The 25,905-nt window shown below is 43.9% G+C and overlaps 1 protein-coding gene across 1 annotated transcript in view; it reads left to right on the top strand.

Moving 5' to 3' along the window:
* LOC145799635 (uncharacterized) overlaps positions 1-19,463 on the top strand; it is a 38,187-nt gene extending 18,724 nt beyond the window's left edge. The window contains exons 10-11 of the mRNA XM_082889236.1: positions 19,080-19,179; positions 19,373-19,463. Of these exons, the coding sequence (XP_082745362.1) occupies positions 19,080-19,179; positions 19,373-19,463 (191 nt within the window). The remainder of the gene's footprint in view (positions 1-19,079; positions 19,180-19,372) is intronic.
* The last annotated feature ends 6,442 nt before the right edge of the window (positions 19,464-25,905 follow it).

The following is a 25,905-nucleotide window of genomic DNA, read 5'->3' as shown; positions in this document are numbered from 1 at the left end:
GCTCAACAAGCATGAAACTTACCCTTCGAGATGCGCAACCTCGGATCGGAGGCAATGGAAAATTGCCCCTGGTTTGAAGGAGGGTGGGAGGCAACGGAAAGTTGCCCCTAGTTTGAATGGCGGCTCGCGGCGGGTGGTGGCAACGGAAAGTTGCCCCTTGTTTGGGATGGTGCCGCAGCAATCCACAGACAGTCTTCATTGGCGGTGGTTGATCTCTTGGACACAGCGATGACGAAGACGGTCACAACAAATATATGGACACAGTCACCTTGGAAGGTGTTGGCAACTGGACCTTGGGATGAAATCGAAACCATTGCATGGACTGAGACGCTTATGAAAGCGTTGGGGGCTGGACTTCATGATGAAGTTGCCTACGTATCCCAAACATGGGAATCAAGCCTTACGTAGTTCCGGTTAAGGTCCACTCGGGTATTTTAACCTTCACTTTTTTAGGCTCTCATTTTTGCCAAGGCGCCCAATGCGGGTTTTCGACCTTGCGAGCTTCTTTTCATTTTCTATTTCTTCTTTCTTTTTTCTTTTTTTTCTTTTTCTTCTTTCCTTTTTTCTCTTTTTTTTTCTTTTCTTCTTTCCTTTTTTCTCTTTTTTTCTTTTCTTCTTTCCTTTTTTCTCTTTTTTTCTTTTTGTATTTTTCTCTTGCTCTAACTTTTGCCTGGACCGCCCTTCCGGGTTTTCAGCCCAGCGAGCCTCTCAAAGGGTAAAAGTGTAGCAAGTCCATGCCAAATGGTTTCTTGAAATTGAAGCCTCTCTGTGTCTAGGAGAACGGCTGTTGCACTGATTTGCGGAGAATCCATCAGGGTTACTCTACGAGCTTCTCCCGGCGAGATCTACTCCTTCTGATTCGGCCTTGATGCTTCTTGATAGAAGGCTACCTCAAAACTGGCCACACGGGCCTTTCATGGCGTTTGTCCATTGAGCTTTCTGAACATTCTGAAAGGGTTCAAACTCGGAAAACAAATAGGGTGAATCTTGAGGCTGAGAGCGATCCTAGGCTGCGCAATCTCAAGAGCGATTCCACACAGGTCTTCGCAGGGCCGCGTAAAATATTTGTTTTTGAAAGTTTTTAAGGAAGCGAGAAGTCGCTCGTGCCGAAGATAGTGTGGAACCAATCTGGATCAGGCCAGGGTCCTTCTCAGTACTCATGCCGACAAGCATGGCTTTATTCATAAAAAGACTTAGCACGCCTCTCTTTCTCTCAAAATGATCAAAATTTTACAAAACCCGGGGAATTCCTTCCTCTTCGTTTTCATCACCGCAGTGTTCAAAAAGTTTTTTTTGTTGAAAAACTTAGGTTAATGCAATGAGTTTGGCGCGCAGGAGAGCAGGCGAGATGTACTGTCAGCCCAATCAAATTCTCTGGCACTTATGCTGAAAGCAAGCATGGAGTTGAGATAGCAACAGCTGTTTCAATCGGCTTTGTTGGTGCAACTGGCCCCTCGGCAGAAACAGACTCAAAACAAAAACAAATAATAACAAAATGGCGTTCGGGACAACAACCCCAGAATCACCTAGTATTATATACAACGGGGACTGACTCGATACAACAAGACAGACCCTTAAGCAAAAAAGACTGACTCAAAACAAAGAGACAGACTCAAAACAAAAGACTGACTCGACATCTAAGCCATGATTTACAAAACTCGGTTTCACCGATGCTCAAAAATGCGTGCCAGACGCTTCATCCAAAAATGTACCAAATGTTGCCCGCAGGCGGTTCACTTTACATACTCGCAGTATCTGAGCCCTCGAAATCCAACAACTGAGTGGTGACGGGCTTGCCTGAGGTGGGTGGTAGGATAACCTTGTTATCAATCAAATCCTGCACTTCATGACGAAGGCGGGAACATCCATCGGTACTGTGACCGGACTGTTGATGGTACGCGCAGTACAAGGTAGCATCATGAGTGGCGGGGAGATTCTTCGGGAGTGGCCGGGGCTCCAAAGGCTTAAGATGCCCATTCTTTGCCAATATTAACAATGCCCTGGACAAAGGCATGTGAAGGTCGTGAAAGACCCTGCGCCCTCGGGGCAGGTACTTTGCAGTTTGAGGATTCTTGCCAGATGCGCTGGCGAAAGGATCAGCTGGCGCTGCCTTGGCTTTTTGAACCTTTCCCGATGCAGGGGTGGGAGCTATTGGAATTGTCTGGGCATGACGGGGCCCATCCCGGTTTTCTGTCTGGCTTGAACTGCCTTTGATTGGAGCGGGGAAAGCATCATCTACAGCTTTGGTCACTATTGCAGATGTTTGTTGCTTGTTCATCCCTCTGGCCTTCAAAGCCTCGACTGCCCACAGCAGTTGTTCAATAGGGTCGGCGTCTACCTTTGCCTTGTCTTTTCCTTTGGCCTCAGCCTGATCGAGGGTCTGGGTTGGTGCTGACATGTCGTAGCTATAGCCGGAAGCCACCTTTGGCTGGCTGAGCTCTATCACAATCCGCCCCAGTAGCGGGGGCTCCTGTGGTACAAAATTCCCGGCGTATGGCGCCGCTGGCGGTGAAGCCGACATTCCATAGGCGAGGTCTGCCACAGACCTTTGGAGATCGCCTATCATCCCCATCAATTCGAAGGTGGTGGGCTCACGAGCCTGGTATAACTGGGGAGCCCAAACCGGGTGCACAACGGGCATCCTGGGCGGGTGTGACATACTGATGCTGGCCTCACTCTGCGGAGTGGTTCCCTGCTCCGGTGCGGATGTCATAACCACAATTTCTTCTGAACTTTGTGTCGCCATAAATCTTGCCTCAGCAAAGGGGAGACACTGGTTGTTCTGTATCAACTCTGCAACTCTCTGAACTGAAAGAAAAACAGACAGCATTTCAGCCCAAACTGATCAATCACGGGTGTAGCCAAACAACTGTACCCTACTGCTGATCACTGTTCCCAAAAATCACTGTTCCCAAAATACTGAATCTGATACCCGCGGATAACTGATTCTCACAACTGATACTGATACTGGTGTCCCCAGGTTAGATACTCTGACTTGCAAACTGACACGTGCATTCCTGTGGAGCAGCACTCTAAAAGCACATAGCAAGTAAAGAGAACAAAACACCCCTATGTTGGGGTAAAGTTTCCCTGTCCTATTTTGTTAGGAGCTAGGGTTTCACTACGCACACAGCGGTTTCAAACAACCTAACATCGGGTAAGCAGCCTGTCCTAATTTGGAATGGTCACTATGGATCCGAATATGAACTAGGTCGAATGGTCAAAAAGGGTGCCCCGGTAAAACCGGGGTTTGTGTTCCCATACTGTCAGAGCCCATAGCCGGTCAACCTTATGGACATGCCTTGACAAGACAAGCCTCCGGCAAACCGTTCAGGAATGGCAGATGGCAAACACTGTGTTCCTAGGCGCACCAATGCACATGCAATGCAAAGAAACACATAAATGAAGTCAAAACAGGATATCACGAGTTCGAGTCAAACTCTCTAAAAATCCCCAGCAGAGTCGCCAGAAACTGTAACAGCGCCCTCGTTGGAGCTCGTGCTACAGTTCGGACTCGATTTGTGTCACGGTTCTTAATCTGAACCAAAGAGTCCAAATCTGGCAAATCGTTTGAGAAAACAGATTTTGTTGAAAAAGTAGTGCCAAACATGGACTGCTTTGCCAGATACAGAGTCGCCACCTAAATATTTTTAAATGGGAGAATTTAGGAAACCCTGACTCGGTGCCGAAGGCCACGTGTCCGTCATCACCGGAGTTGTCTCGGCTCGGGAGCTTGGGTACGATCGGGGAAGGTCAGCTATGAGCACCCCCTTTCGCCCGGTCCGAAGACCGGCCTCTACTAACCGTGATATCCGTTTTTGAAAACTTTACGTGTTCTTATTCCGTTTATTAGCCTAGAATTACTATGTTATGCGCACAGCAAACAAGTATAGACTAGATTGCCTAATTTGGAAAGAAACATTGCATATCCGTTCATTTCGAAAATGCTTTGGAATTTGCTACTCGCAAGTAGGCTAAAATGCGGATTTCAACGAGTCTTTCCAACTCAAACAATCCAACCTTCACCCACAGGCATTCAAAACAGTTTAACACATAAGCATCTAGCCACATGTTAAGCATGCTGTTATGGTAACATTCACACTCATGCGATATGCTAAAGCGGAAATACTTACCTAGTACTCCGTGCCAAAACAAAGAACTTGTTAGCAAACATGCATGATCCAAGTCCATGTGAAGTGCCTAATGCATCGCATACAAAATGTCGCTAAGATAGGCTCGGCTAATCCTAGACATGTCATGTGAAAATGCACAATTATCACATATTCAATTTGGAATTGAAGTACTGATGTAGTTAGCATGATGTTCCGTGCCTAATGCATGTCAACAAATGCATGAATGCACGCATGCATAGCATAAGGTATGCTAAAATAAATGTGCCCTAATCTACCATCATAAGCAGGTAAATAAAAGGGAGAAAGAAGTGGGGGTTGGAAGACATACACCACACGCACGCACACTTATTACAGGTTTGCCCTCGCTCGGAGGGACCGAATAAATATTACAAATTAATTAACTACGCAAGCTAATTAAATATTACAAATTAATTAATTAGCAAATTAACTAATTAAATAAAGCGGAAAAACGCCTCGGGAAGCGCGCCACCATGCGCAAGCTGCCTCTGTTTTCCTCCCCTTCCTCCTCTGGAGGTTGTCAAAACCTCAGGACTACATCCTTGGACAGAGGGTATCATCACCGGCTAGATGAAATTTCCACCGGCAGTGTTGTATGGCCATCGGCACAAAGTAGGGCCTGTCGGCAGAGAAAATTGTGCCGGTCGGCACATTACACTGCCAGTCGGCAGAGTATTCCTGCAGAACCTGCAACTCACAGCAACAAAGGGCAAAACAAGGCATGGCAGCATATTTCAAGGCATGTATGCATCAACCATGTCTCCTATCATTGTAATGACTCAAAGGGACATGTGCCTCGGTTCTCGGGCCACCAATCACGCATTTCCATGCATGATGGCCCAAGGAACCAAGCATGCAACTTTGGTTTCAAATGCATGCAAACCAATCAAACAAATTAGGCCCAATTCCTATCACCAATTCAAGGAACAAGGCATGCATGCAAGATGCAATGCAACCTAGGCATACAAGCTAAGGATGCAACATGGCATGGCAAAACACTTATGCAAGCATACAAGCATGCATATGGCAATACAAATGAGTGCAAAGATGGACTTAAACATGAATTAAGCGACTCTAAAATAGGCCTAAAAACAGTAGCCAAAAGTGCTAAAGAGTGAGAGCTAAATGGCATGCACACACACATGCACATAAGGACCAACACTTAAGCATGAATCAAACAACATTCAAGCACACTTGAAAGGAGGGATCATGGACTAATTAGCATGCAACATGAGCCCTAAAATCATGTTATAAAATGATGCCAAATCAAGTTATAAATCAAGCCAAAACATGCAAAGAGTAGTCCAAGTGTTCAAGGCAAATCAATAATGCATTGAACTACACTTATCATGACCAAACATGGCATGCATTAAACAACTAAAAACAGATTTTTTAGCATGTTAAAACAAGGCCAAAGGACTCCTTAGATGGCATCTAAGTGGCCCAAATACAAAGGCATACACCATGGCCAAAACATGGAGCATTGCAACACATGCTTTCAAAGCATTAAAGAGACATGCAAGGCAATCCAACAAGCATGGAAATGGGACTGAAATAGCATGTAGGATGATTCCAAATCATCAAAACAATGCAAAGATGGCATGCTACACATGCACATACTCAAGGCCAACAAGCCCAAATACAAAAGAGCTATATAATGCATGCTAAAATCAACCCAAATACTTATGGACAGACCTAGAACATGGCAAAATAAGCACATAATCTTCACAAGACTAAGCCTAAAACATGCTCCAACAAAGGCTAACAACCTAAGGCACATTAAGGCATAAACAAGGCATTACATGGCAACTATGCTAAACATGCATGGAGTTCCAAAACCAACTTGAAATCATGTTATACCATGGATATATAAGCATGAAAAACAAACCAAACATGCTCAACACACACTCAAGCATAGGCTTCCTTAGGAGGCCAAAATATGCCCTTTTTAAGGACAACAAGGAGAGGGGGTGGCTCTCTCCTTCTTGGGACTTCAAAGCATCATCTTCACCGCTGAAATCCCTCAAGATTTCAGTGGTGAAGAGACCTCAACACCAAAATCCCGGAGCTAGCACAAAATGGCTCAAAATGAGGCCTTTTGAGGCCTAAGGGTGGTCAACACCCCTCAAACAACAAAACACTCTTAATAAACAATAAAGAGGGCTTAAAAATAGAACTTTTTTATGTTATACAATAATCACAAAAACAGTTCTAAGATAGGTATAAAATCAATGCAAAAAAGGGGAAAAAAAAGACTAGTTTCTCACCCTTGATGCCTTCTTCAACAAAGATGCTCCAATGGCCTCCTTGAGCTTGAATCCAAGACCAAAACTTCAAAACACACTCTTTAGAACCTCAGATCCTAGAGGAAGGTGAAACACTAGGTGTTTGTGTGCAATAGTGAGACACAAAACACCTAGTGTGCAAAATGAGAGGGAAAGAGAGATAGGTGAGTGTATCTAACCCTAACCCTAGAAAACCAGAGCTCTCCTCTGTATTTTCCTCTCTCAAAAATGTCTAAAGCCTCTTCCTTGCCTTAGAGAGAGTTCCTCTCTATATGCCTCTTGTAAAGCTTACAAGACAAGCTTTGCAAGAGGGAGATCCCTCCATACACGTGTATGGAGGGGAGCAAAATCAATACAGCTGTCCTAAAATATCTACAAAAGCAGATGAACAGCAATCGGCCGGCAAAAAATGCCATCTTGGCCAAACAAAGTGCCGACCGGCACAAAAAAGTGCTGACCGGCAACAAATAGTGCCGACCGGCAAACCAAATTGCCGGTGGCAGCAAAAACCAGCCGGTGGCATCTAGCCACTGCCGGTGATGGGTGGGGATGGTCTACAAGCCCCAACCGGCCTCTCAAAGGCAAGATGCAAGTGTTTGGTGCAAAACCAGACACTAAACGGTCGAGTTCGGGGATCCTGAGGCGGGGCGCGCGAGCCGAGACCTCCGGGAACTCCAAACGAACACAAACATGGATAATCACCGAGTGTTCAAACGGTGACGTCCAAGTCTTGAGGACGGTCAAAAATGGGGTGTCTACAATGTCACAGAAGTGTATATGAAAGTGCACATTCTATGCAATGGAAGGGCATCAAACATGTACTCTGGTGCCTCCGATTTACCTTTCGGAGGACTTTGTAACACACTCAGCTCAAAAAGGGCACACCTTGTTTATGTTGGCAAGAGATAACATCTGCTGCTGCTTTAATTGCCATTCTGACTTGAAGCAGGCTTACACTTGGGGTCGAGATACACTCATACTCCAGAGAAATGGCGAGGTCTGGGAAGGTGCACCTGAAATGCAGTCTCGGATCTTGCCAAAGCTGGAACACCCTAAGATGCTCCAAATTTTCCTTTTTTCTTTTGCTTTGCAGTCTAGAACCTACATAGCTTCATATAGGTCCTTGTTCTACTATTCACACTTATCGGGGGTGGACCCTGTAGTTTTATGAAAGAACAAATACTGTTTTGCACAAATGTGGAGAATGGCACAGCACTCTGAGCACAAGATGATTTTTTGGAAATTGAGAAATGAGTTCTTAACCGGGTATTGAGCAGACGACTGGCCACAGCCAAAACGACTCGACAAGGGAAAAACAAAGGTAAACAACCTAAACACATCGAGTAATCACTCGAAGCGACTCAAAACAAGAATCGAGACAGACAAAATAAAACACAAGACTAAAATGTGCACATGGAGCCTGTTTCCCCAGGTATTGTTTCACACCCTTTCTCATTTGTGATTCTCACATCACTCGGCCCTCAGGCTCTGTTTTTCTAAAAAAGCCATTTTCTCACTTTTTCTCTCATCTCACATCTCTCTATTCTTCAATCTCTCATTTTTTCATCCCTCCCCTGGGTGGTTGATGGATAAGCTGGAAATTGTGGGCTCTTGCCCCTGGTATTCTACCGGATTCTCAATCTTGTTCACAACAGTGAGTTTCTCCCACAGAGGGGTTGCGCTACAATTGGGTGTGTAGCAAATCTGCAGCTGACATCGGTTGACGACGCTCTGCTGGGGAGTTTGGACGTGATCCGATCTGCCCAGATGAGGGAATGGGATATCTCGTCCCATTCCAGTTCGTGCTTCACACTTGGCTTGATACCTCGTTGCTTGGAAGATGTGAGAGTTTTCTGCCCTTTTGCGGTTAGCTTCAGTGATGCCTTTTTTCGGCAGGTATGGTACCTTTCTTGGCAAGCATGTTAATAATGGGGAAAAAACAGAACATCTGACTCAACTGCGCCCCTAGTTCATCATTTTGACCATTTTTTTTGTTTTGGTTTTTTTTAGTAAAACAATTTTGACCAGAATGAGAGTCAGATTAACATACTTGTTCGATTTTTGATTTGAAAATCATGCAAGTCAGGCTATGAGCACTGAAAATTTTCTTTTTTTGGGTCCAAGAAATGGTCCAGTTTTTTGAAAAAATGGAATAATTTTCGAGAGAATAATCAACCTCAGTAAAAATTCTCAAAAACTATTTTTGCAAACGGCCAATGCTCAACAAGCACGGAACCTACTCTTGAGATGCGCAACTTCAGATCCGAAGGAAAATTGCCCCTTGCTTGAAAAGAGCTGCACGGCAACGGAAAGTTCCCCCTTGTTTGAATGGCACCGCGGCACACTGTATGGCAACGAAAAGTTGCCCCTTGTTTGGATAGCATCGCAGCGTATTGTAGTCAGTCCTCAGAGTGACGAACACAACCAAATTCTTGGATACAGAGAAGCCGAAGATGACCAAAACCATTACATGGGCACAATCAATTTGAAGTGTTTTACGGCTGGACTTCAGAATGAAGTTGCCTACGTATCCCAAAGATGGGAATCAAGCCTTACGTAGTTCGGGGTTAAGGTACACTCGGGTATTTAACCTCTCATTTTGTGCTCTAACTTTTGCCAAGGCCGCCTTTTGCGGGTTTTCAACCTTACGAGCTATGTTCTTCAATTCTTTTCTTCTTTTTTCTTTTTCATCTTTTTTCTTTTCTTTTCTTTGTTTCTTTTCTTTTTTTTTCTTTTTTTTCATTTTTCGTATTTTTCTTTTTTTTCTTTTTTTTCTTGCTCTAACTTTTGCCTAGGTCGCCCTTCCGGGTTTTCGGCCCAGCGAGCCTCTCAAGGGTAAAAGTGTAGCTTTGTCCATGTTGAATGGTTTGAGATCCTGAAGTCATATGAATCTAGGAGGACGGCTGTTGTTCACTGACGATGCAGGAGTCCATCCAATGGAGGCTGAATTTGCCCCTAGTGTCGTGGATCGGAACTCAGTTTTTCTTCAGCAATACTTTATTCTTTCCTCCCTCGGGGATTTGGCATTCTTGCCGATCTTCATTGATTTGTGGAATGATCCATCTTCGGCTCTTCGAGCACAATCTGGCATCTTTTGCCCCTAGTTCGAGGGGTGCTTCTGATCTAGTTTTGCAAGCTTCTTTAGATGACATCTGATCTTTTTTATCTGACTTCCCTGCCCCTAATTCATGGGCTACTTCAAATCAGGCCACACAGGCCTCACATTGTGGTTGATCGTTGAACCTTCTGAATCCAAGTTCAAGGTTTGAAAATGAGGGGTCGAGTCTCGAGGCTAAGAGTGATCCTAGGCTGCACAATCCCAAGAGCGATTCCACACAGGTCTTCGCAGGATCGCGCAAAACATTTTTTTTAAATCTTTTATGAGGGCGACTAGTCGCTTACGCTGAAGACAGTGTGGGGCCAATCTGGATCAAGCCAGGATTCTTCTCAGTACTCACATTAACAAGCATGATCTCGATCATTAAAGGCTTAACATGCCTCTCTTTCTCTCAAATGATCAACTTTTGCAAAATCCAAGGAATTCCTTCTTGTTCGTTTTCACCATAGTGTTCAAAAAGTTTTGAAAAACTTAGGTCAATGCAATGATTTTGGGGTGCAAAAGAGTAGGCAAAAAGTACTACTGTTTCATTCAAACTTTCTGGCACAACTGGCACAAGGCAGAAGCAAGCACAAAAGCATGAAAAACCACTGCTGTTTCATTCATAACTATTGGTGTAACTGGCTCCATGGCAGAAACAGACTCAAAAGAAAGCGAAAAGACAGACACAAAACAAAATAGCGATGCCCGAGGTAACACCCTCGGGATCACCTGACTCTAACAAAACAGGACTGAGTTGATACAACAAGACAGACCTGACCAACTTAGTACAAAAGGACTGACCATATACAAAACAACAAAACTGACCCAATACCCAAGTCAGAAAGTACAAAAATTAGTGTTCGCACATTGCTCAAAACTGTGCGTGTCAAACGCCACATCTGAAGCAAACTAAGCACCGCCCGCAGGTGGTTCATCCCCCGATCGCACCGCATTATCCCCCAGGTTCATTGATCCAATGACGATAGACTTTGTTGAGTTGGTGCGACGATGACCTTATTGTCAATCAGATCTTGTATTTCGTGGCGAAGACGGAAACAACCATCAGTGACATGGCTGACTTGCTGATGAAAGGCACAGTATTTGGTCGGATCATGGGAGGAAGGAAGTCTATTTGGCAGTGGTCGTGACTCCAGGGGTTTCAGATCACCCTCTCTAATCAGGACCCTCAAGGCTGCTGATAAAGACATGTACAGTGGTGCGAACACCCTCTAGCCTCGAGGTGGGTGTTTTGAGGTTTGTGGAGTTCTGCTGGATGCACCAGCAAAGGGATTGGTAGGCGCTGACTGGGTTTGCTGATCTCTTTCGAGCAAGGGTTTAGAGCTGAGAGGAACGTTCCTGGTACAGCGGCCCTTCTCCCGGATTTCCCCTTGATTCAGATTGCTCTTATTCTGAGTAGCGAAAGTGTCATCTACAATTTTTGCAACAACTGCGAGTACTTGCTGTTTGTTTAGCCTTTCGGCTTTCAAAGCCTCAATATCCCACTGAAGGTGTTCATGGGGACCAATGCCTGCCCCTACCTTGTTCTTACCACTTGCCTCCACTTTGCCAAGGGATTGGCCTTCTTCAAATATAGCCCGTCCTGAGGAGCCTTTTGACATGAACTCCCTGGTATGTGATGTGGTCGATGATGGGGCCAAAACCCCAAAGGCCAGATCTACCACAGTTCTTTGAAGGTCTTCAATCATTTTCATCAGCTCGGAAGTAGTAGGTTCGTGGTTTTGAGATGATTGGGGTTCAGATGCACCCATCATGCATAAGTCCAGGCTCTCTGGGATAAACACATTAGGCCTGGGTAGATGGATTGGGGTGATGTACATGCTGGGGTCGTAAGGGACGGCCAATGTGTGGATTAGATTGAGATGTGGATAATGTACTTGGTCATTGGGGCCTGAAGGTGGAGCTATCATCTGGTTGTCGATGAGATTTTGGACCTCATGACGAAGGCGGTAGCAACGATCGGTGCCATGACCGCGCTGCTGATGGTACATACGGTACTTGGAGGGGTTATGTCTGGCTGGAAGTGGGTCAGGCAGAGGTTGAGGATCGAGGGGTTTGAGATGCCCTCTTTCCATCAAGGCTTTTAGTGCGCTAGTCAGGCTCATATAGAGGGGAGTGAAAGTTCTGCCCTGAGCTCGGGCTGGGCCGGTTGTTTGTAGGCTTGGTTTGGCAAAAAGGTTGGCTGTGGCGACTGCATTGATCTCGGTGGATTTGGGAATGACGCTACTACCAGCATTGGTACTCCCTGCAATCGCCCTCCTTGTCGGTTCACTTGTTTCGGGAATGATCCCGCTGTTGAACGCATTCTCGACCTGAACCCCCAGTTCATGCAAACTTTTGAAAGTGAATAGTGGAGCGACTATTAACTTTTGCAACATATCATGCTCGAGGTTTCGCACCATCATTTGCACTTGATCCCTCTCAGAAGGGCGATCTGTCATCTGTGCTGCCTTTGCCCTCCACCTTGCAACAAATTCCACAAAAGGCTCTGTTGGGTTCTGGCGGGTTGTTTCAAGCTCTTGCATGGTCATTTCAACTTAGGTATTGTAGGAATATTGATCAACAAAGGCCTCAGCCAATTCTTCCCAGTCTTGCTTCACTTTATCTTCCAACTTAGCGTACCAAGTGGCTGCTACACCCGGCAGGGTTCTTCCATACAGAGAGAGTTTTTGTGGCTTAGTCAGTCCCATCGGCTTTAAGACAACCAAAAAAAGTCGGATATGTACCATTGGATCTCTAGACCCGTCGAAACGGTCAATATATGGCATTTTGAATCTGTCTGGGAGCCGTACGGCAGCCTCGGTGTGCCTATCCTCAATGTCGGGAATGGAGTTAAGGCCCTGTGCCTTTTTGAATTGCTTCTCAAGGTTCGCAATCTTCACTGCAGTCGGATTGAGCTCATTAACATCAAGGGGATAAAGTCTCTCATTAGGCTGCACCAGGGGTCTGAGCACCTGAGCTTGAGTCAACCTTTCTCGAGGATTCAGACACTGCAAATCTTCAACTGGCGGAAGTGGGTCAAAGTTTGGCTGGGGTCCCAAAGCTGGATGTGAGGCAGATGCCCCAGATGGACGCTGCATTTCAATACTGGTCTCAACTTGCATGGAAATTCCCTGATTTAACGCTGCTATCATGGCCACAAATTCTTCCGAACCCTGGGCCATCATGGTCTGCTGAGTCTGAACAAAGGTGATGTGACTGGCGACTGACGGATCAGATGAACCGGTGAGCCCTGACTGGCCTTTCTTTGCCTTGCCTCGGCGAAAGAACACTGGTTGCCCTTGAATTGAATTTCTGACCTAACAAAGTCTATCAACACTAGTCCAATGTACCCCGGGGATATCGGAGCCTTCTGAAGCTATAGTTCCAGGACTACCTAGCAAAGGAGAAAACAGACAGCATCTCAGCACAATTTCACTGGAACGGATTTGAGCATACTAGGATGAATGTACTCAATACTGATCACTGTTTCCCAAATATCTGCCTGTAAACTGATACCCTCGGGTAAAACTGATTCCCCAAATACTGATGCTGATGCCCACAGGCCTGATACCCAGACTTGCAAACTATTATATGCGTCTCTATAGAGATACACTCTAAAAGCACATAGCAAGTAAGAGAGAGCCAAAACACCCCTATGTTGGGGTAGGGTTTCCCTGTCCTATTTTGTCAGGAGCTATGGTTTCACTATGCACGCAGCGGTTTCAAACAACTTAGCATCGAGTAAGCAACCTGCCCTAGTTTGGGATGGTCACTATAGATTCCGAATATGCACTAGGTCGAATGGTCAAAAAGGGTGCCCCGGTAAAACCGGGGTTTGTGCTCCCATACTGTCAGAGCCCATAACCGGTCAGCCTTATGGTCATGCCTTGACAAGACAAGCCTCCGGCAAACCGTTCAAGAATGGCAGATGGCAAACACGGTGTCCTAGGGGCACCAATGCACATGCAATGTAAAGAGACACATAAATGAAATCAAAACAGGATATCATGAGTTCGAGTCAAGCTCTCTAAAATCCCCAGCAGAGTCGCCAGAAACTGTAACACGTCCGCGAGGGACCACGCTACAGTTCGGACTCGATTTGTGTCACGGTTCTTAATCTGAACCAAAGAGTCCAAATCTGGCAAATCGTTCTGAGAAAATAGATTTTTAGAAAAAGAAGTGCCAAACATGGACTACTTTGCCAGATACAGAGTCGCTACCTAAATATTTTATTTTGGGGAATTTAGGAAACCCTGACTCGGTGCCAAAGGCCACGTGTCCGTCATCACCAAAGTTGCCTCGGTTCAGGAACTTGGGTACGATTGGGGAAGGTCAACTATGAGCACCGCCTCTCGCCCGATCCGAAGATCGGCCTCTACTAACCATGATATCCGTTTTTGAAAACGTTATGTGTTCTTAAACCAATTATTAGCCTAGCATTACTATGTTATGCGCACAGCAAACAAGTATAGACCAAATCGCCTAAATTGGAACAAAAAAACATTTCATGTTTGTTTTGAAAATGGTTTGCTACTCGCAAGTAGGCTAAAATGCAGGTTTTGCCACCCTCAAGTGGGTTTTTAGAAAAGGTGATTCTGCTACTATCTAGTGGGCTTAAAATTCACAGCTTTAATGCGTTTTTTCCAATTTAGGTAACTCAACCTCCATCCACAGGCATTGAAGCAGTTATATCACATAAGCAGCTAGCCTCATGGTAATCATGATGTCATGGCAACACTCACATGCATGCAAGGATGCTAAAGCAAAAGAACTTACAGAGTACTCCAAGCCAAAACAGGAACTAGTTAGTAATCACATGCATGATCCTAGTTCATGTTAAGATGGCTAATGCAACACATGCAAGATGCAACTGAGATAGGCTCGGCTAATTTACGATGACGTGTGAAATGCTACAACTAACACGTATTCAATTTGGAATTGAAATACAAATGTAGTCAGAATGATGCGCCGAGCCCGGTGCATGCGAGACAAATGCATGAATGCATGCATGCATAGCATAAGATATGCTGATTTTAAATATGCCCTAGTCTACCATCATAAGCAGGTAAATAAAAGGGAAGAAAGACGTGGGGTTGGAAGACATACACACACTCACCCACACTTATTACATAATTGCCCTCACTCGGAGGGTCCAAATAAATATTACAGTCCGAATAATAAACACATTAATTATTACAGAATTTCTAATTAATTAACAGAATGAATGCAAAAGGAAAGGTGGCCACAGCCCCTGCCTTGGGATGCGCGAATGATGCATGCTCGAACCCGTCTCGCCCGGAAAGTCCGTACCATACCACTGCCGCCTCGGTTTACACTGCAATGCTTCTCTGAAAATTGCCAAAGTTCTGGGATAGGTCCCCTGAACACTGTGGAACACCATCGGCTAAAGGAAATGTCCACCGGCCATTGAAAATATCTGTCGGCTGCTGATGAAGCTACCGGCCCAGGAAGGATTGTCGGTCGGCACTGAATACTGCCGGTCGGCAGAAAGTTCCTGCGGAATCTGGTTTTTGACAGCAACAAGAACGGACAGTGTATGGCATGGAATTTCAAGCAAGTGTATGCATGGCCACTCTCCCAATCATGTAATGGACTCAAGGGAGTATGCCCCTCGACCCTCGGGCCATCAATTACGCATGATGGCCGAAGAGGCCAAGTTTTGCAACTTCGATATCAAATGAAATGCAAGCACAAAATACATCAAAGGGCCCCAACCCCTATCATGATTGATCAAGAGGCAAGGGATGCATGCTCAATGAAATGCAGCCTAGGCATGGAGGCTAAGTATGCAACATGAACATGCAAATGAGCAATGTATACTAGGCGCGTAACCTAAACATGTAAGTAAACATGGAATGCAACAACATGCGATGATGGACTTAAACTAACATGGATAGCTCGCAAGCATGCCAAAATCAGTGGCCATTAGATGAAAATGAGACTCTCGAAACGCGTGCACGCATGCACGCAAACCGAGGACCAAACCTAAGGCATTGTATGAAACTCTAACCAGGCATGGTGAGGCATGAAATATGGCATACAAGCATGTAATTTCAGCACTGAAATGTGATATAAAACAGCCCCGAATCATGGAAACATGGCACCCGATGCATGGAATGAGACCCGAAATGCAAAACTAGGCACACACAATGCCCTACAGCTATACAAAGCATGCATTGTTTGAACATGAAGCATGAATACAGATTCAAGGCAGCCTGAAAACAAGCATGTTTTCAGTTTTAAGTAAGACCAAACAATGAACACAAATAGGGCTAAACCAATATGCAAAAATGGCCCTAAATGTGAGATAAAGAAGCAAGTCACAGCTGCTGGACCCAAACAAGAGAGGGCCCTTCAACAATGTTCAAAAGGGACCCAAAATATGGCATTTTTAAGTTTATGATCAAACCTAAAACAGTGCACAAGTATGCTCAAAATATTATGCAAAACAAGGCCAAAAAGAGAGCTATAACACAAAGTACAAAAAGGATGCCTCAAAAAGTAAAAGACCCTTAATGAAACATGAAGAGGGGGTCAAAATAAGGCCATTTATAGTTCGGACCAAAGCTCAAAAACAGAAGCATAAGAGGCTAACAAATCATGCAAAAATGGAGCCAAAAGAGAGATATAAAGGCAAGTGGAAAATGGAAGCCTCAAACAGTGATGAGCCCTTCAACAATGTTGAATAAGGGCTAAAAATGAGCAACTTTACAGTTTATGACATGCCTCAAAACAATTTATACATAGGCCAAAAATACTACACAACAAAATGGCATACAAGAGAGGCAATGAAGCAAGTGCAACAAGGAGGCCTCAAACAGTGAGAGGCCCTTAAACAAACATGAAAAGTAGCTCAAAATAAGCCTAGTTCCAGTTAGGGTCGGATCCCAAATATGCAAGCATGTATGGCTCAGAAAGGATACAAAAATAAGCTTAAAAGAGAGGAAATGTTGCTCATCCTTGAAGACCAAACTTTAGCACCCTTTTGGCTTGAGAAAAGGTGCCTCCAAAGCTCTGAGAAGGCCCTCCAAGCTGCTAGAATGGAGTGGTGGTGTGGTGCTATAGGGTGTAGTGCAAATGGAGCAAGGATTTTAGGGTTTGGAGGCTTGGATGAGATAAATATATGGAGGATTGTATGTATTGCTCCAACTAGTTTTCTAACCTGGTATAAGGAAGAGGAGAGCTTCCTTTATAGAGCCAAGAGACTAAAGCTTCTCTTAGAAGCTTCAAACTAAGAGCAAAGTGTATGGAGGATCCATTCTGTGCCCTCCAGCTGGCACAGTTGGCAACCACTCAATCTATAAAATACTCCGGAAGGTCGTCGGCCAGCAAAAATGGTCAGTCGGCTAAAATACATGGCCGGTCGGCACAATAAATTTCCGGTCGGATAAATAGATTGCCAAAGATGCTTCCAAGGTCAAAAAGTGGCCGGTGGGTGTCTAGATTGAAGCCCCGGAAGTTAGCTTTCCAATGGCGCAAACTTTGCATTAAAATGCCTCATGTGAAAAAAGTTATGCCCTTTTTGGTGAAGCCGCGCAGATTCGATCCAACCGGGATGATGCCCAACTTCAACTGATCATATCTCCCCCACCCGGACTTGGCTTTAAGAGATTCTTGAGTGAAAAATGAAGCCCCGGAAGTGAGCTCTCCAACGGTGGTGGCCCTATAGCTAAAATCCAAGTATGTAGATTAATAAGCCCGATTCAGCGAGGACTGCTCGACTCCATTCTACCCAGATTCATGCCTGTCTTCTCTTCCAACTTGGTTTCTTCTCTCTTCCCCTCCTTTCTTCAACTTCAAACCCCTAAGCAAGGTGTTTTGAAAGATTTTTCAAAGATTTCATCTCTCTTTCATTCATTTCCACTTCGTCCCTGCTCGGTTTACCGAAAAAGCACAATGTTTGACAAAATGCGAGCCTCGGAACATCGCAGAAACTTTATTTCAAAAAAGTTTTGAAAGAGAGGGTTTTAAGGTCTAAAAACCATCCAAAATAGCTTTGGTCCAAAACGGGGTGTGAATTTGAGACTTGTCTCTCTCCTTGCCGAAGAAACTGGATCTTTGCCCTGCACACCTTTTATCACCAAGTAAACCATCAGTAACGCCCAAGTCTTATGGGCTGTCAAAAATGGGGTGTCTATAGGCGTCATCTGGGAATAGGTATTCCACTGCTTCATCCCATTCTACCTGGTGATCTGCTAGGAACTCCGCTACAGCTCTTCCCTTGACCAACTTGCGGGTGATGTATTTGAGATCAAATTCGGAGAGGAGAAGCAACCAAGGAGCTAGCCTACCCGTAAGGTTTGGTTCCTAAAAGAGATATTTGATGGGATCTAATCTCGAAACCATAATTACGGAGTGAGCTAACAAGTAGTGCCTCAACTTCCTTTTTAGTCATTCGTGGTGGCATTTCTAGGATGACCTTGATTTTGGAAGGATCTACTCCGATGCTCTTCTGTGTGATAAAAAAGCCCAGCATTTTCCCTACTATCTTGCCGAAAGTACATTTCTATGGGTTCAACCTCAACATCTACTCTCTAATTCATTAAAAGAATTTCTTCAAGGTGGTGTAGTGGTCCTCTCTTTCTTTGGACTTGACAATCATGTCGTCCACGTACACCTCGACCTCTTGGTTGACCATATCTTGCAGAATAGTGGTTGCATCTCTCTAATAGGTAACCCCGGCATTCTTCAGCCCAAATGGCATAACTTGATAGCAGTAGGTACCCCATGGCGTAGTAAATGCAATTTTCCCTCTATCCTTGGGTGCCATCAAAATTTGGTTATAGCAGAAATACCCATCCATAAAGGATAGCAATGCATGGCCCGCAGTGAAATCCACTAGTTCGTCGATGTGCGACAGAGGGAAGTCGTCCTTTGGACTGGCTCTGTTCAAATCCTGAAGTCCACAGACACTCAGATTCTACCATCCGTTTTTGGCACTGGGATGATGTTGGCCAAACAAGTCGGATGTTCAAATACTAACAAGAAACCTTCCTCGATTTGCTTGGTGACCTCTTCTTTGATTTTCAATGCCCAATTCGGGCGGATTCTACGCAACTTTTGTTTGACGGGTAGGGCCTCGGGGTCAAGAGGGATCCAATGCTGTACAATCTCAAGATCGATTCCGGGCATGTCTTCGTAGGACCATGCGAAAACATCTTTGAAATATTTTAATAAAGCGACTAAGTGCTCGCGCTCCTTCGAAGACAACGTGGATCCGATCTGGACCGGATGCGGATCATTCTCAGTACCCACATTAATAGCAATGATTTCATCAGCACGGGGATTTGCAAACCTCTCCTCCTCCTAATTAATCAAGTTTTTCAAAACCGGAGGAATTCCTTCCTCTTTGTTTTCATTAAAATTCTGAAAATCTTGGTCAATACAATAAATAAGCGGCAAAAAGAAATACTCAAAATCGGCAACGTTCTTATTGATAAGATCCAGCTCTTCAGTTACAACTGACTTAAAAGCAAAAAGGAGACCTGGACAAGACCTTGGCATTTCGGTTATCACCCATAGGAATACCAGACTCGGACTCAGAAGATTCGAAATCTGATTCCGACTCCACAGGCTCAGTGGAATCAGATTATAGCTCATCACCCAACTCAGAACTAGACAGGTAGCCCTCCTCTAGCTGCCAGATAAGAGATGGTGCCTCTGATGCATCCAAAATGTTGCTGGATGGGTTCACACCCAGTTGGTCCCCGATCATGGAGATGGTAAGGTTATCCTCCAAGTTCTCTTAGTCAGCCAGAGTAGCTGTAAGGAGACATGCCAGTGTTACCCCTACTCTAAGTTTCCTGCTATTTCAGTCATTTTCCATGCTCTGTTCAGCTTCAGCAGTTGGTTCAGCCTTTTTCTCGACATCACTATCTCGCAACTGCAGGTCGAAGAAGATTTTGAAGTCGGGGGACACGCTATTTTGTGGAATTCATCCAAGGCTCGGGAAAGCCACAAAAGGAAAAATCTTCTCCCTCTTGAACAAAGCAGCCATTCAACGTTCCCTTGATTGGCCTGTGAAAGAGCTCATAGTGTTTCCATGCTTGCTTGGCTCTGGCACTGCCCGTCATCTCTTTCCTTTTCCTGAGCCAGTCCTCTTTGGTGTGTACATAACCCAGACCAAACGCAAATGGATTATGCAGTACGCCTGTCAATGTTGTGACACCTTTCCAGCCACTTCTTCCAAGTCCCATTCCTGGCACATGCTATACTTTGTTCATGACATAGATAGATTAGGTGCTAACATACATGCCCTTATCTGTGGCCAAAATGGTCTGCACCACCCAAGCCTCAGCCAGAGTGAACCCTAAGAGGAATATATCTTCATCACCATGAATGATCTCCAACATTGGTGTAGTCACCTCTGGGGAAAGATGGATGGATGAATTCTTGAAAACAATCGCCACTGCCGTCCTGTGAGGGTACTTCAACATTTGGTGGAAGGTAGAGGAGACTGCTTTCACATAATGTAGCCAGGGCCTCCCTAGCAGTAAATTGAAGGTGGCCGCGACATCTGGGACATGAAAATTGACATCCTGCTGAGTTGGGCCTACCTGGACTTTGATTTGTACCGTGCTCATAATCTCTCTGCTTGTATTATCATATGCCTGAATCACTTGGGTTGTGGGCACGAAGTCTACTGGTTTAAGGCCAATACCATAAGCTATGTGGGAAAGGCAGACATTGATAGCTGAATCAGTGTCTATCAACACCACCGTACCCATTTTTCCTTGCACTCAACAGATATATACAAGGGTTTGTTGTGAACTGAGCCTTCTGGCGGCAGTTCTTTATTAGAAAAGGTTAGGGTTGGCTTGGTGCCACCTGGGAAGACCAATCCCACAAGTTGTTCAGGGGTAGTGTCAATGGACAATTTAGCTTTGTCTATTGCTGACAGTATAGCCTGTCGATGCACTCGGGAGGCCATGAGCAGACCCAAATCGAGATGTCAGCTTGGATTTTCTTCAGTTAATTTAACATTGCCTCTTCCTCTAGCTGCTTGTCTTTTTGTTTCTTAACCTCTTTATCTTTTCCAGATGCCTTAGCTTGATCTAAGTGTAGTGGCTTAAAATACAGCCCATTTCTTGTCATATGATCTATCTCTTCTGCGTACCACGTGTTGTCTGGAAGGCACTCAACCTAATCTTTGTTAGTGTGAGCCAGATGTAGATCGTCATCCTTCCACCATACACCTCCGTTAGCCGACGAATAGGTGTCCGGCTCTGTTCTGATCACTCTCACATCATAAGTATCCCCCACAGGGTATTCGGCCAGTACTGCTTTTTGGTTGACTTTGACCCCCTCTTGCTCAAATTACTTTACCGCAGCTTTCTGTTTTGTGTCCACAGTGCTTATAGCGCCCAGTTCCAGAGCTGAATTTTCCATACCAGTGTTTTCCGGCAGTTTTCCCTTTTTATCGGCCTTTTCGGCCACTACAGTAATTCCTGCTTCATTTTCTTCCGATTTCATTTCAGTTCCTTCCTCCCTATTCAGTTCATCACTCAACTACCCAGAGTTATCCATTGATACATTCAAATCGAACCAGTCAATCTGCATATTCCCATGATCTCGTTTGTTGAAGAACTGCAGGTTGTCTAAGTCCTCATCAAGTTTTGCCAGATCATCCAAACCATGGCTCGGGCCATCCTCCCTAACCATATTGACCTCTACTATAGTTGGAAATACCACTTCTGGCTTGACTTGATCAATTGGCACAATGTAACAGCATGGATCGTGCACCCCTTTAGACAAATCCTTACAACACTCAAGCAATGGACTCATACTCTCCTCTAAGGCCAACCTCCCTTCTACGGCAATTGTCACCACCACAGGCTTAGGTTGAAGTGTGGACATGTTCATCATGCAAAAATCTGTGCTTTTAGGAATGAACACAATCGGTCTGGGTAGGTGGGAAGGGGTAATATATACACTGCGGTCATAGGGGATGGCTAGTGTATGGATTAGGTTTAGATTTTAAGGTGGAGGAACTTGATTGTGGACCGGGAGAGGGTTTGTAGTTACATTTGGTTTCTGGGGTGGTGCAATCACCTTGTTGCCAATAAGGTCTTGAATCTCATGACGCAGTCTGAAGCATTGGTCGATATCGTGACTGTACTGTTGGTTAAACACACAATACTTGGCTGGGTTGTGTTTGGGTGGAAGAGGATCAGGTAGTGGGCGAGGCTCTAATGGTTTGAGGTGCCCCTTTTTGACCAATACCTTCATGGCTTGAGATAGGGTCATGTAGAGTTAGGTAAAGGTCCTCTGGGATTAGGCAGAGTTGGCTGAAGTTTGTGGAGTTGTATTGGTAAAGGGATTGGTGGTTTTGATTGGGGTGGTGACAACAATCACATCCGACGGCCGCCTAGCTGTGCCACCATTGGTGGTTGCATTGGAACTGCACACAAAAGGCCTCTTTGCCTGCTCTTTCTCATCAGTAATCAGCCTTTGTTTCATGGCATCTTGATTTTGAACCCCTATCTCATGGAGCTCAGTGAACGTGAACAGAGGTAAGACGATCATTTTCTGCAACAACTTCTCGTGCAGATTGTGGACTACCATCCTTATCTGGTCTTTCTCAGAAGGCTGTGTGGTCATCATTGAAGCTTTAGCACTCCACCTCATCACCAATTCTTAGAAGCCCTCATTTGGCTCCTGGCACGTTGCCTGAAGATCAAAAGTTGTGACCTCGATTTGCGTGTTGAATGAGTATTGAGCAATAAAGGCCTCAGCCATTTCCTCCCAGTTCTGCTTCACAGAATCCTCCAAGTTTCCATAGCTTATGGTTATTATTCGTGACATGGTTCGGCCAAAGAGAGAGAGCTTCTACAATCTAGTTAGGCCTATCAGCCGCAGGATGTCTGAAAACAGCCGTATATGAGCCATGGGATCTCCGAAGCCATCGAATCTATCGATGTGCGGCGTTTTGAAACGATTTGGCAATGTCACTGCAGGGTCGGTATACCCATCTTCTATATCGGGGATGGAGTTAACACCCTGTGCCCTCTTGAATAGCTTTTCCATCTTGTTGACCTTAAGTACAGTTGGGTCAACCTTAAATTCAAATGGAGCCTCAGTTTGATACACAGGTGCTTTGGAGGCTTGTGGTGGGATCGGCTCTGCTGGATTGCCCTGATTCTCTTGGACATTAGCAATATAGGCAGTGGCTCCAGGTGCTGGAATACCTGTAGGAGGTGCATGAGATGTAAAAGCTGCTGCCGGTTATGGTTGTTGTTGTTGCAGCCTGTTTATCACCTCAACTTGACAAGCTGTGACCTCGGTTTGACGAGCAACGTCTTGCTGCAGGGTTTCAACTGCCTGTTAAAGGAGATGGATCAATTCCTTTATACTAACTGGGGGATACTGTGCCATCAGAATGGGCGAGTGATCTTGTACTGGACTAGATGTCGAAGACTGTCCCTGAGCCTGACTGGATGTAGGTGAATTGATGGGTGACTGTTGTAAAAATTAGACCGGTGAACTTTGTCCAACTCTCATTCGTTTAGTAACTGGTGGAAGCGAAGTAAACACGGGCTATCCCCTAACAAGATCCTCAACTTTGCAAAGCCTTCTGACTCGGGTCCAGAGCATTTGGGGGATATCAGAATTGTCTGAAGCTATGGTGTTATACTACCTAGCAAAAAGAAATAAAGCAAAAGGAAAGCAGTAATCAGAAACCGTACAACACCTTAGCTATTGATGTTAACAACACACAGATGTAATCAAAGTTGTAGACAGCACTTAACACTGAATTCTGTCTCCCAAAACAGATACCAAACTTGCAATTGATACGCGCATTCTTGTACAGTTTCACTGTAAAGCACATACCAGTTAATGTGAGAGCCAAAACACCCCTATGAGGGGGTAGGGATACCCTGTCCTAGTTTTGTCAAGAACTACGATTCACTCTTCAAACAAAGCAGTTTCACGCAATCTTGTATTCAGGTAAGCATCCTGTCCTAGTTTGGAACAGTCTCTACGACTTTTCAATATGCAACTAGGCCAAATGGTCAGAAGGATACCTCGACAAGACTACCTAATATACCTCTCACACCTAACACCGAGAAGTGAAAGGAGGATCAAACGGTACAGTGGTAGTCCAGATCCAAGGGTTGTGTTCCCATCATGGCAGAGCCCGTGACCGGTTAGCCTTTTGGCAAGCTTTTCGGGCAAGCCTTCGGCAAATCATCCAGGAATAAAAGATGGCAAACACAGTGACTTAAACGCACCAATGCAAATGCAATGCAAAGAAACATATAAGTGTAGATAAAATTTCTTATCATGAATTTCAAGTCAACTTCTCTAAATTCCCCAACAGAGTTGCTAGAAACTATAGCTCGACTTTTTCGTGCCCCCTTTTGGGAGACGAGTAAGACCTACTGTATCGGACTCCCGTAGTTCTGAATCTGATCTCACAAGTGCAATGTAAAATAGATAAATACCAAAGAGTCCCAATCCGACAAATCTTTTGAAAAATCGATTTTGAATCAAATTGCCAAACATGGACTACTTTGCCAAATACAGAGTCGCCACCTAAATATATTTTTTGGAAAATTTAGGAAACCTATGACTCGTGCCAAAGGCCACGTGTCCGTCATTACCAAGATTTTCTTGGCTCGAGAACTTAGGTACGAGAGAGGAATGTCATGAATTGAGCACCCTCACTCGCTCGATCAAAGATCTGCCTCTACTAATCATGATATGAATCTTATGTACATTATATGCTCTTGTTCTGGTTTATTAGGCTAGCATTACTATGAGATGCGCATACACAAGTATAGACTAACTTGTGAAAATTGGAACACTTGATTCACGTTTGATTTGAAAATTGTTTCGAATATGTACCACTTGAAAAAGTGATGGCATATAAACATTACTTAAATTATTCCAATTCAAGCAACTAGCCTTCATCCACATGCATTCAAGCAATTTATGGCGCTTAAGCATTTAGCCTCATGGAAAGCATGCTAGACATGGCAACAATCATATTCGTGCAATCATTGTGAGAACCCGAATATAAAAATTAAGTAAATAATTAAATAATAATAATATTACAATCTCAAAATATTTTGGTGGTGAATCCTAAAGTGCAAATTAAATATTATTGGAGGGTCTTTTAATTAATTTTAAAAGCTAAAATAAATTTATGGTGAAAGTCTTTAATTTAGAGGCAAGATTTATTATTTAAAATAAAAAATAAAAAATAAATTTAAGTGCCAAATTAGTAAGCATATTTTGATCTAATAATATTTATATTTTAACGGAGATAGAAATTAAAATAATATAAAGAGATAATAATTTAAAACCTTTTGTTTAGATAATTATTTAGAGTTTTGTTTAGATATATATAGAACAACCCTAGTTTTCCTAACAAAAACCTTAACCCTTATTATAATTGCTTTGTACTACACTTTCAACATATAGCAGCAGCTGAGAGAGAGAGAGAGAGAGAGAGAGAGAGAGAGAGAGAGAGAGAGAGAGAGAGAGAGAGAGAGAGAGAGAGAGAGAGAGAGAGAGAGAGAAGTTTCCAGCAACTTTGTGGTTGAACAACTCTAAGGTAAGAATCAGTTTATTCTTGTTCTATTATAGATTATTGTTTACATAGTTATGGTGCTTGTGGGTGTCGAGAGTTGTTGGAAGAAAAGGAACGGTTTGGCTGATTGGGTTAATGTTTTGTGTATATTATTATCATGCAAAATTTTAAAGCGAATTAGGCAGCTAAAGTCATTGGATAAAAATTCTGCACAGAATCACAAACTTTAAAAATCAAGAAACCATATCAAACGAATGAATTTTGAACTAAAATTTTTACAGTAGATTAATTACATATTGAATTGCAGATATGAATTTTTTCATAATTTTGGGGAGTCAAAATCCATAAAAACTGATGCGTTCAAATCTGTCCAGAAAACTGGTTTTAAACAATAAATTCGGGAGTGTGTTCTCTTTGGGTATAAATCCAAAAATTATCAAATCAGCGTCATTAGAACCGGTTACGAGTCTAGATTCTTAAATTTTTGGGCTTGCATTGATTGCTCATGTATGTTAAGAGAAGCGGCAATTTCTTTAAAGTGCTGCAGAAAATAACCTGTTTGGATATAATAAATTGTAGATAATTATTTTGATAAGCAAATCAAGTGAAACCAATTGGGTTTGAAACTTAGAATATATTAGTTGATATCTAGAGGTTTTTGAAATTTTTCGAATAGCGTGGAGTGGGTTTTGTAATTTTCAAAGTTAGCGAATAGATTGGGAAAACTTGTTTAAAACTCTGTTTTATCTTAAAGTTATTTTTAGTTAAATTTTGATTTGAACCCATGTCTTGGGTGATTTTAGACCTTGGAGA

Source organism: Camellia sinensis, chromosome 9 (assembly GCF_055761805.1).
Source record: "Camellia sinensis isolate YWXY chromosome 9, ASM5576180v1, whole genome shotgun sequence".
NCBI classification, from domain to species: Eukaryota; Viridiplantae; Streptophyta; class Magnoliopsida; order Ericales; family Theaceae; genus Camellia; species Camellia sinensis.
The sequence above is the reverse complement of the archived record's forward strand: the minus strand, read 5'-3'. Positions and strand labels throughout refer to the sequence as shown.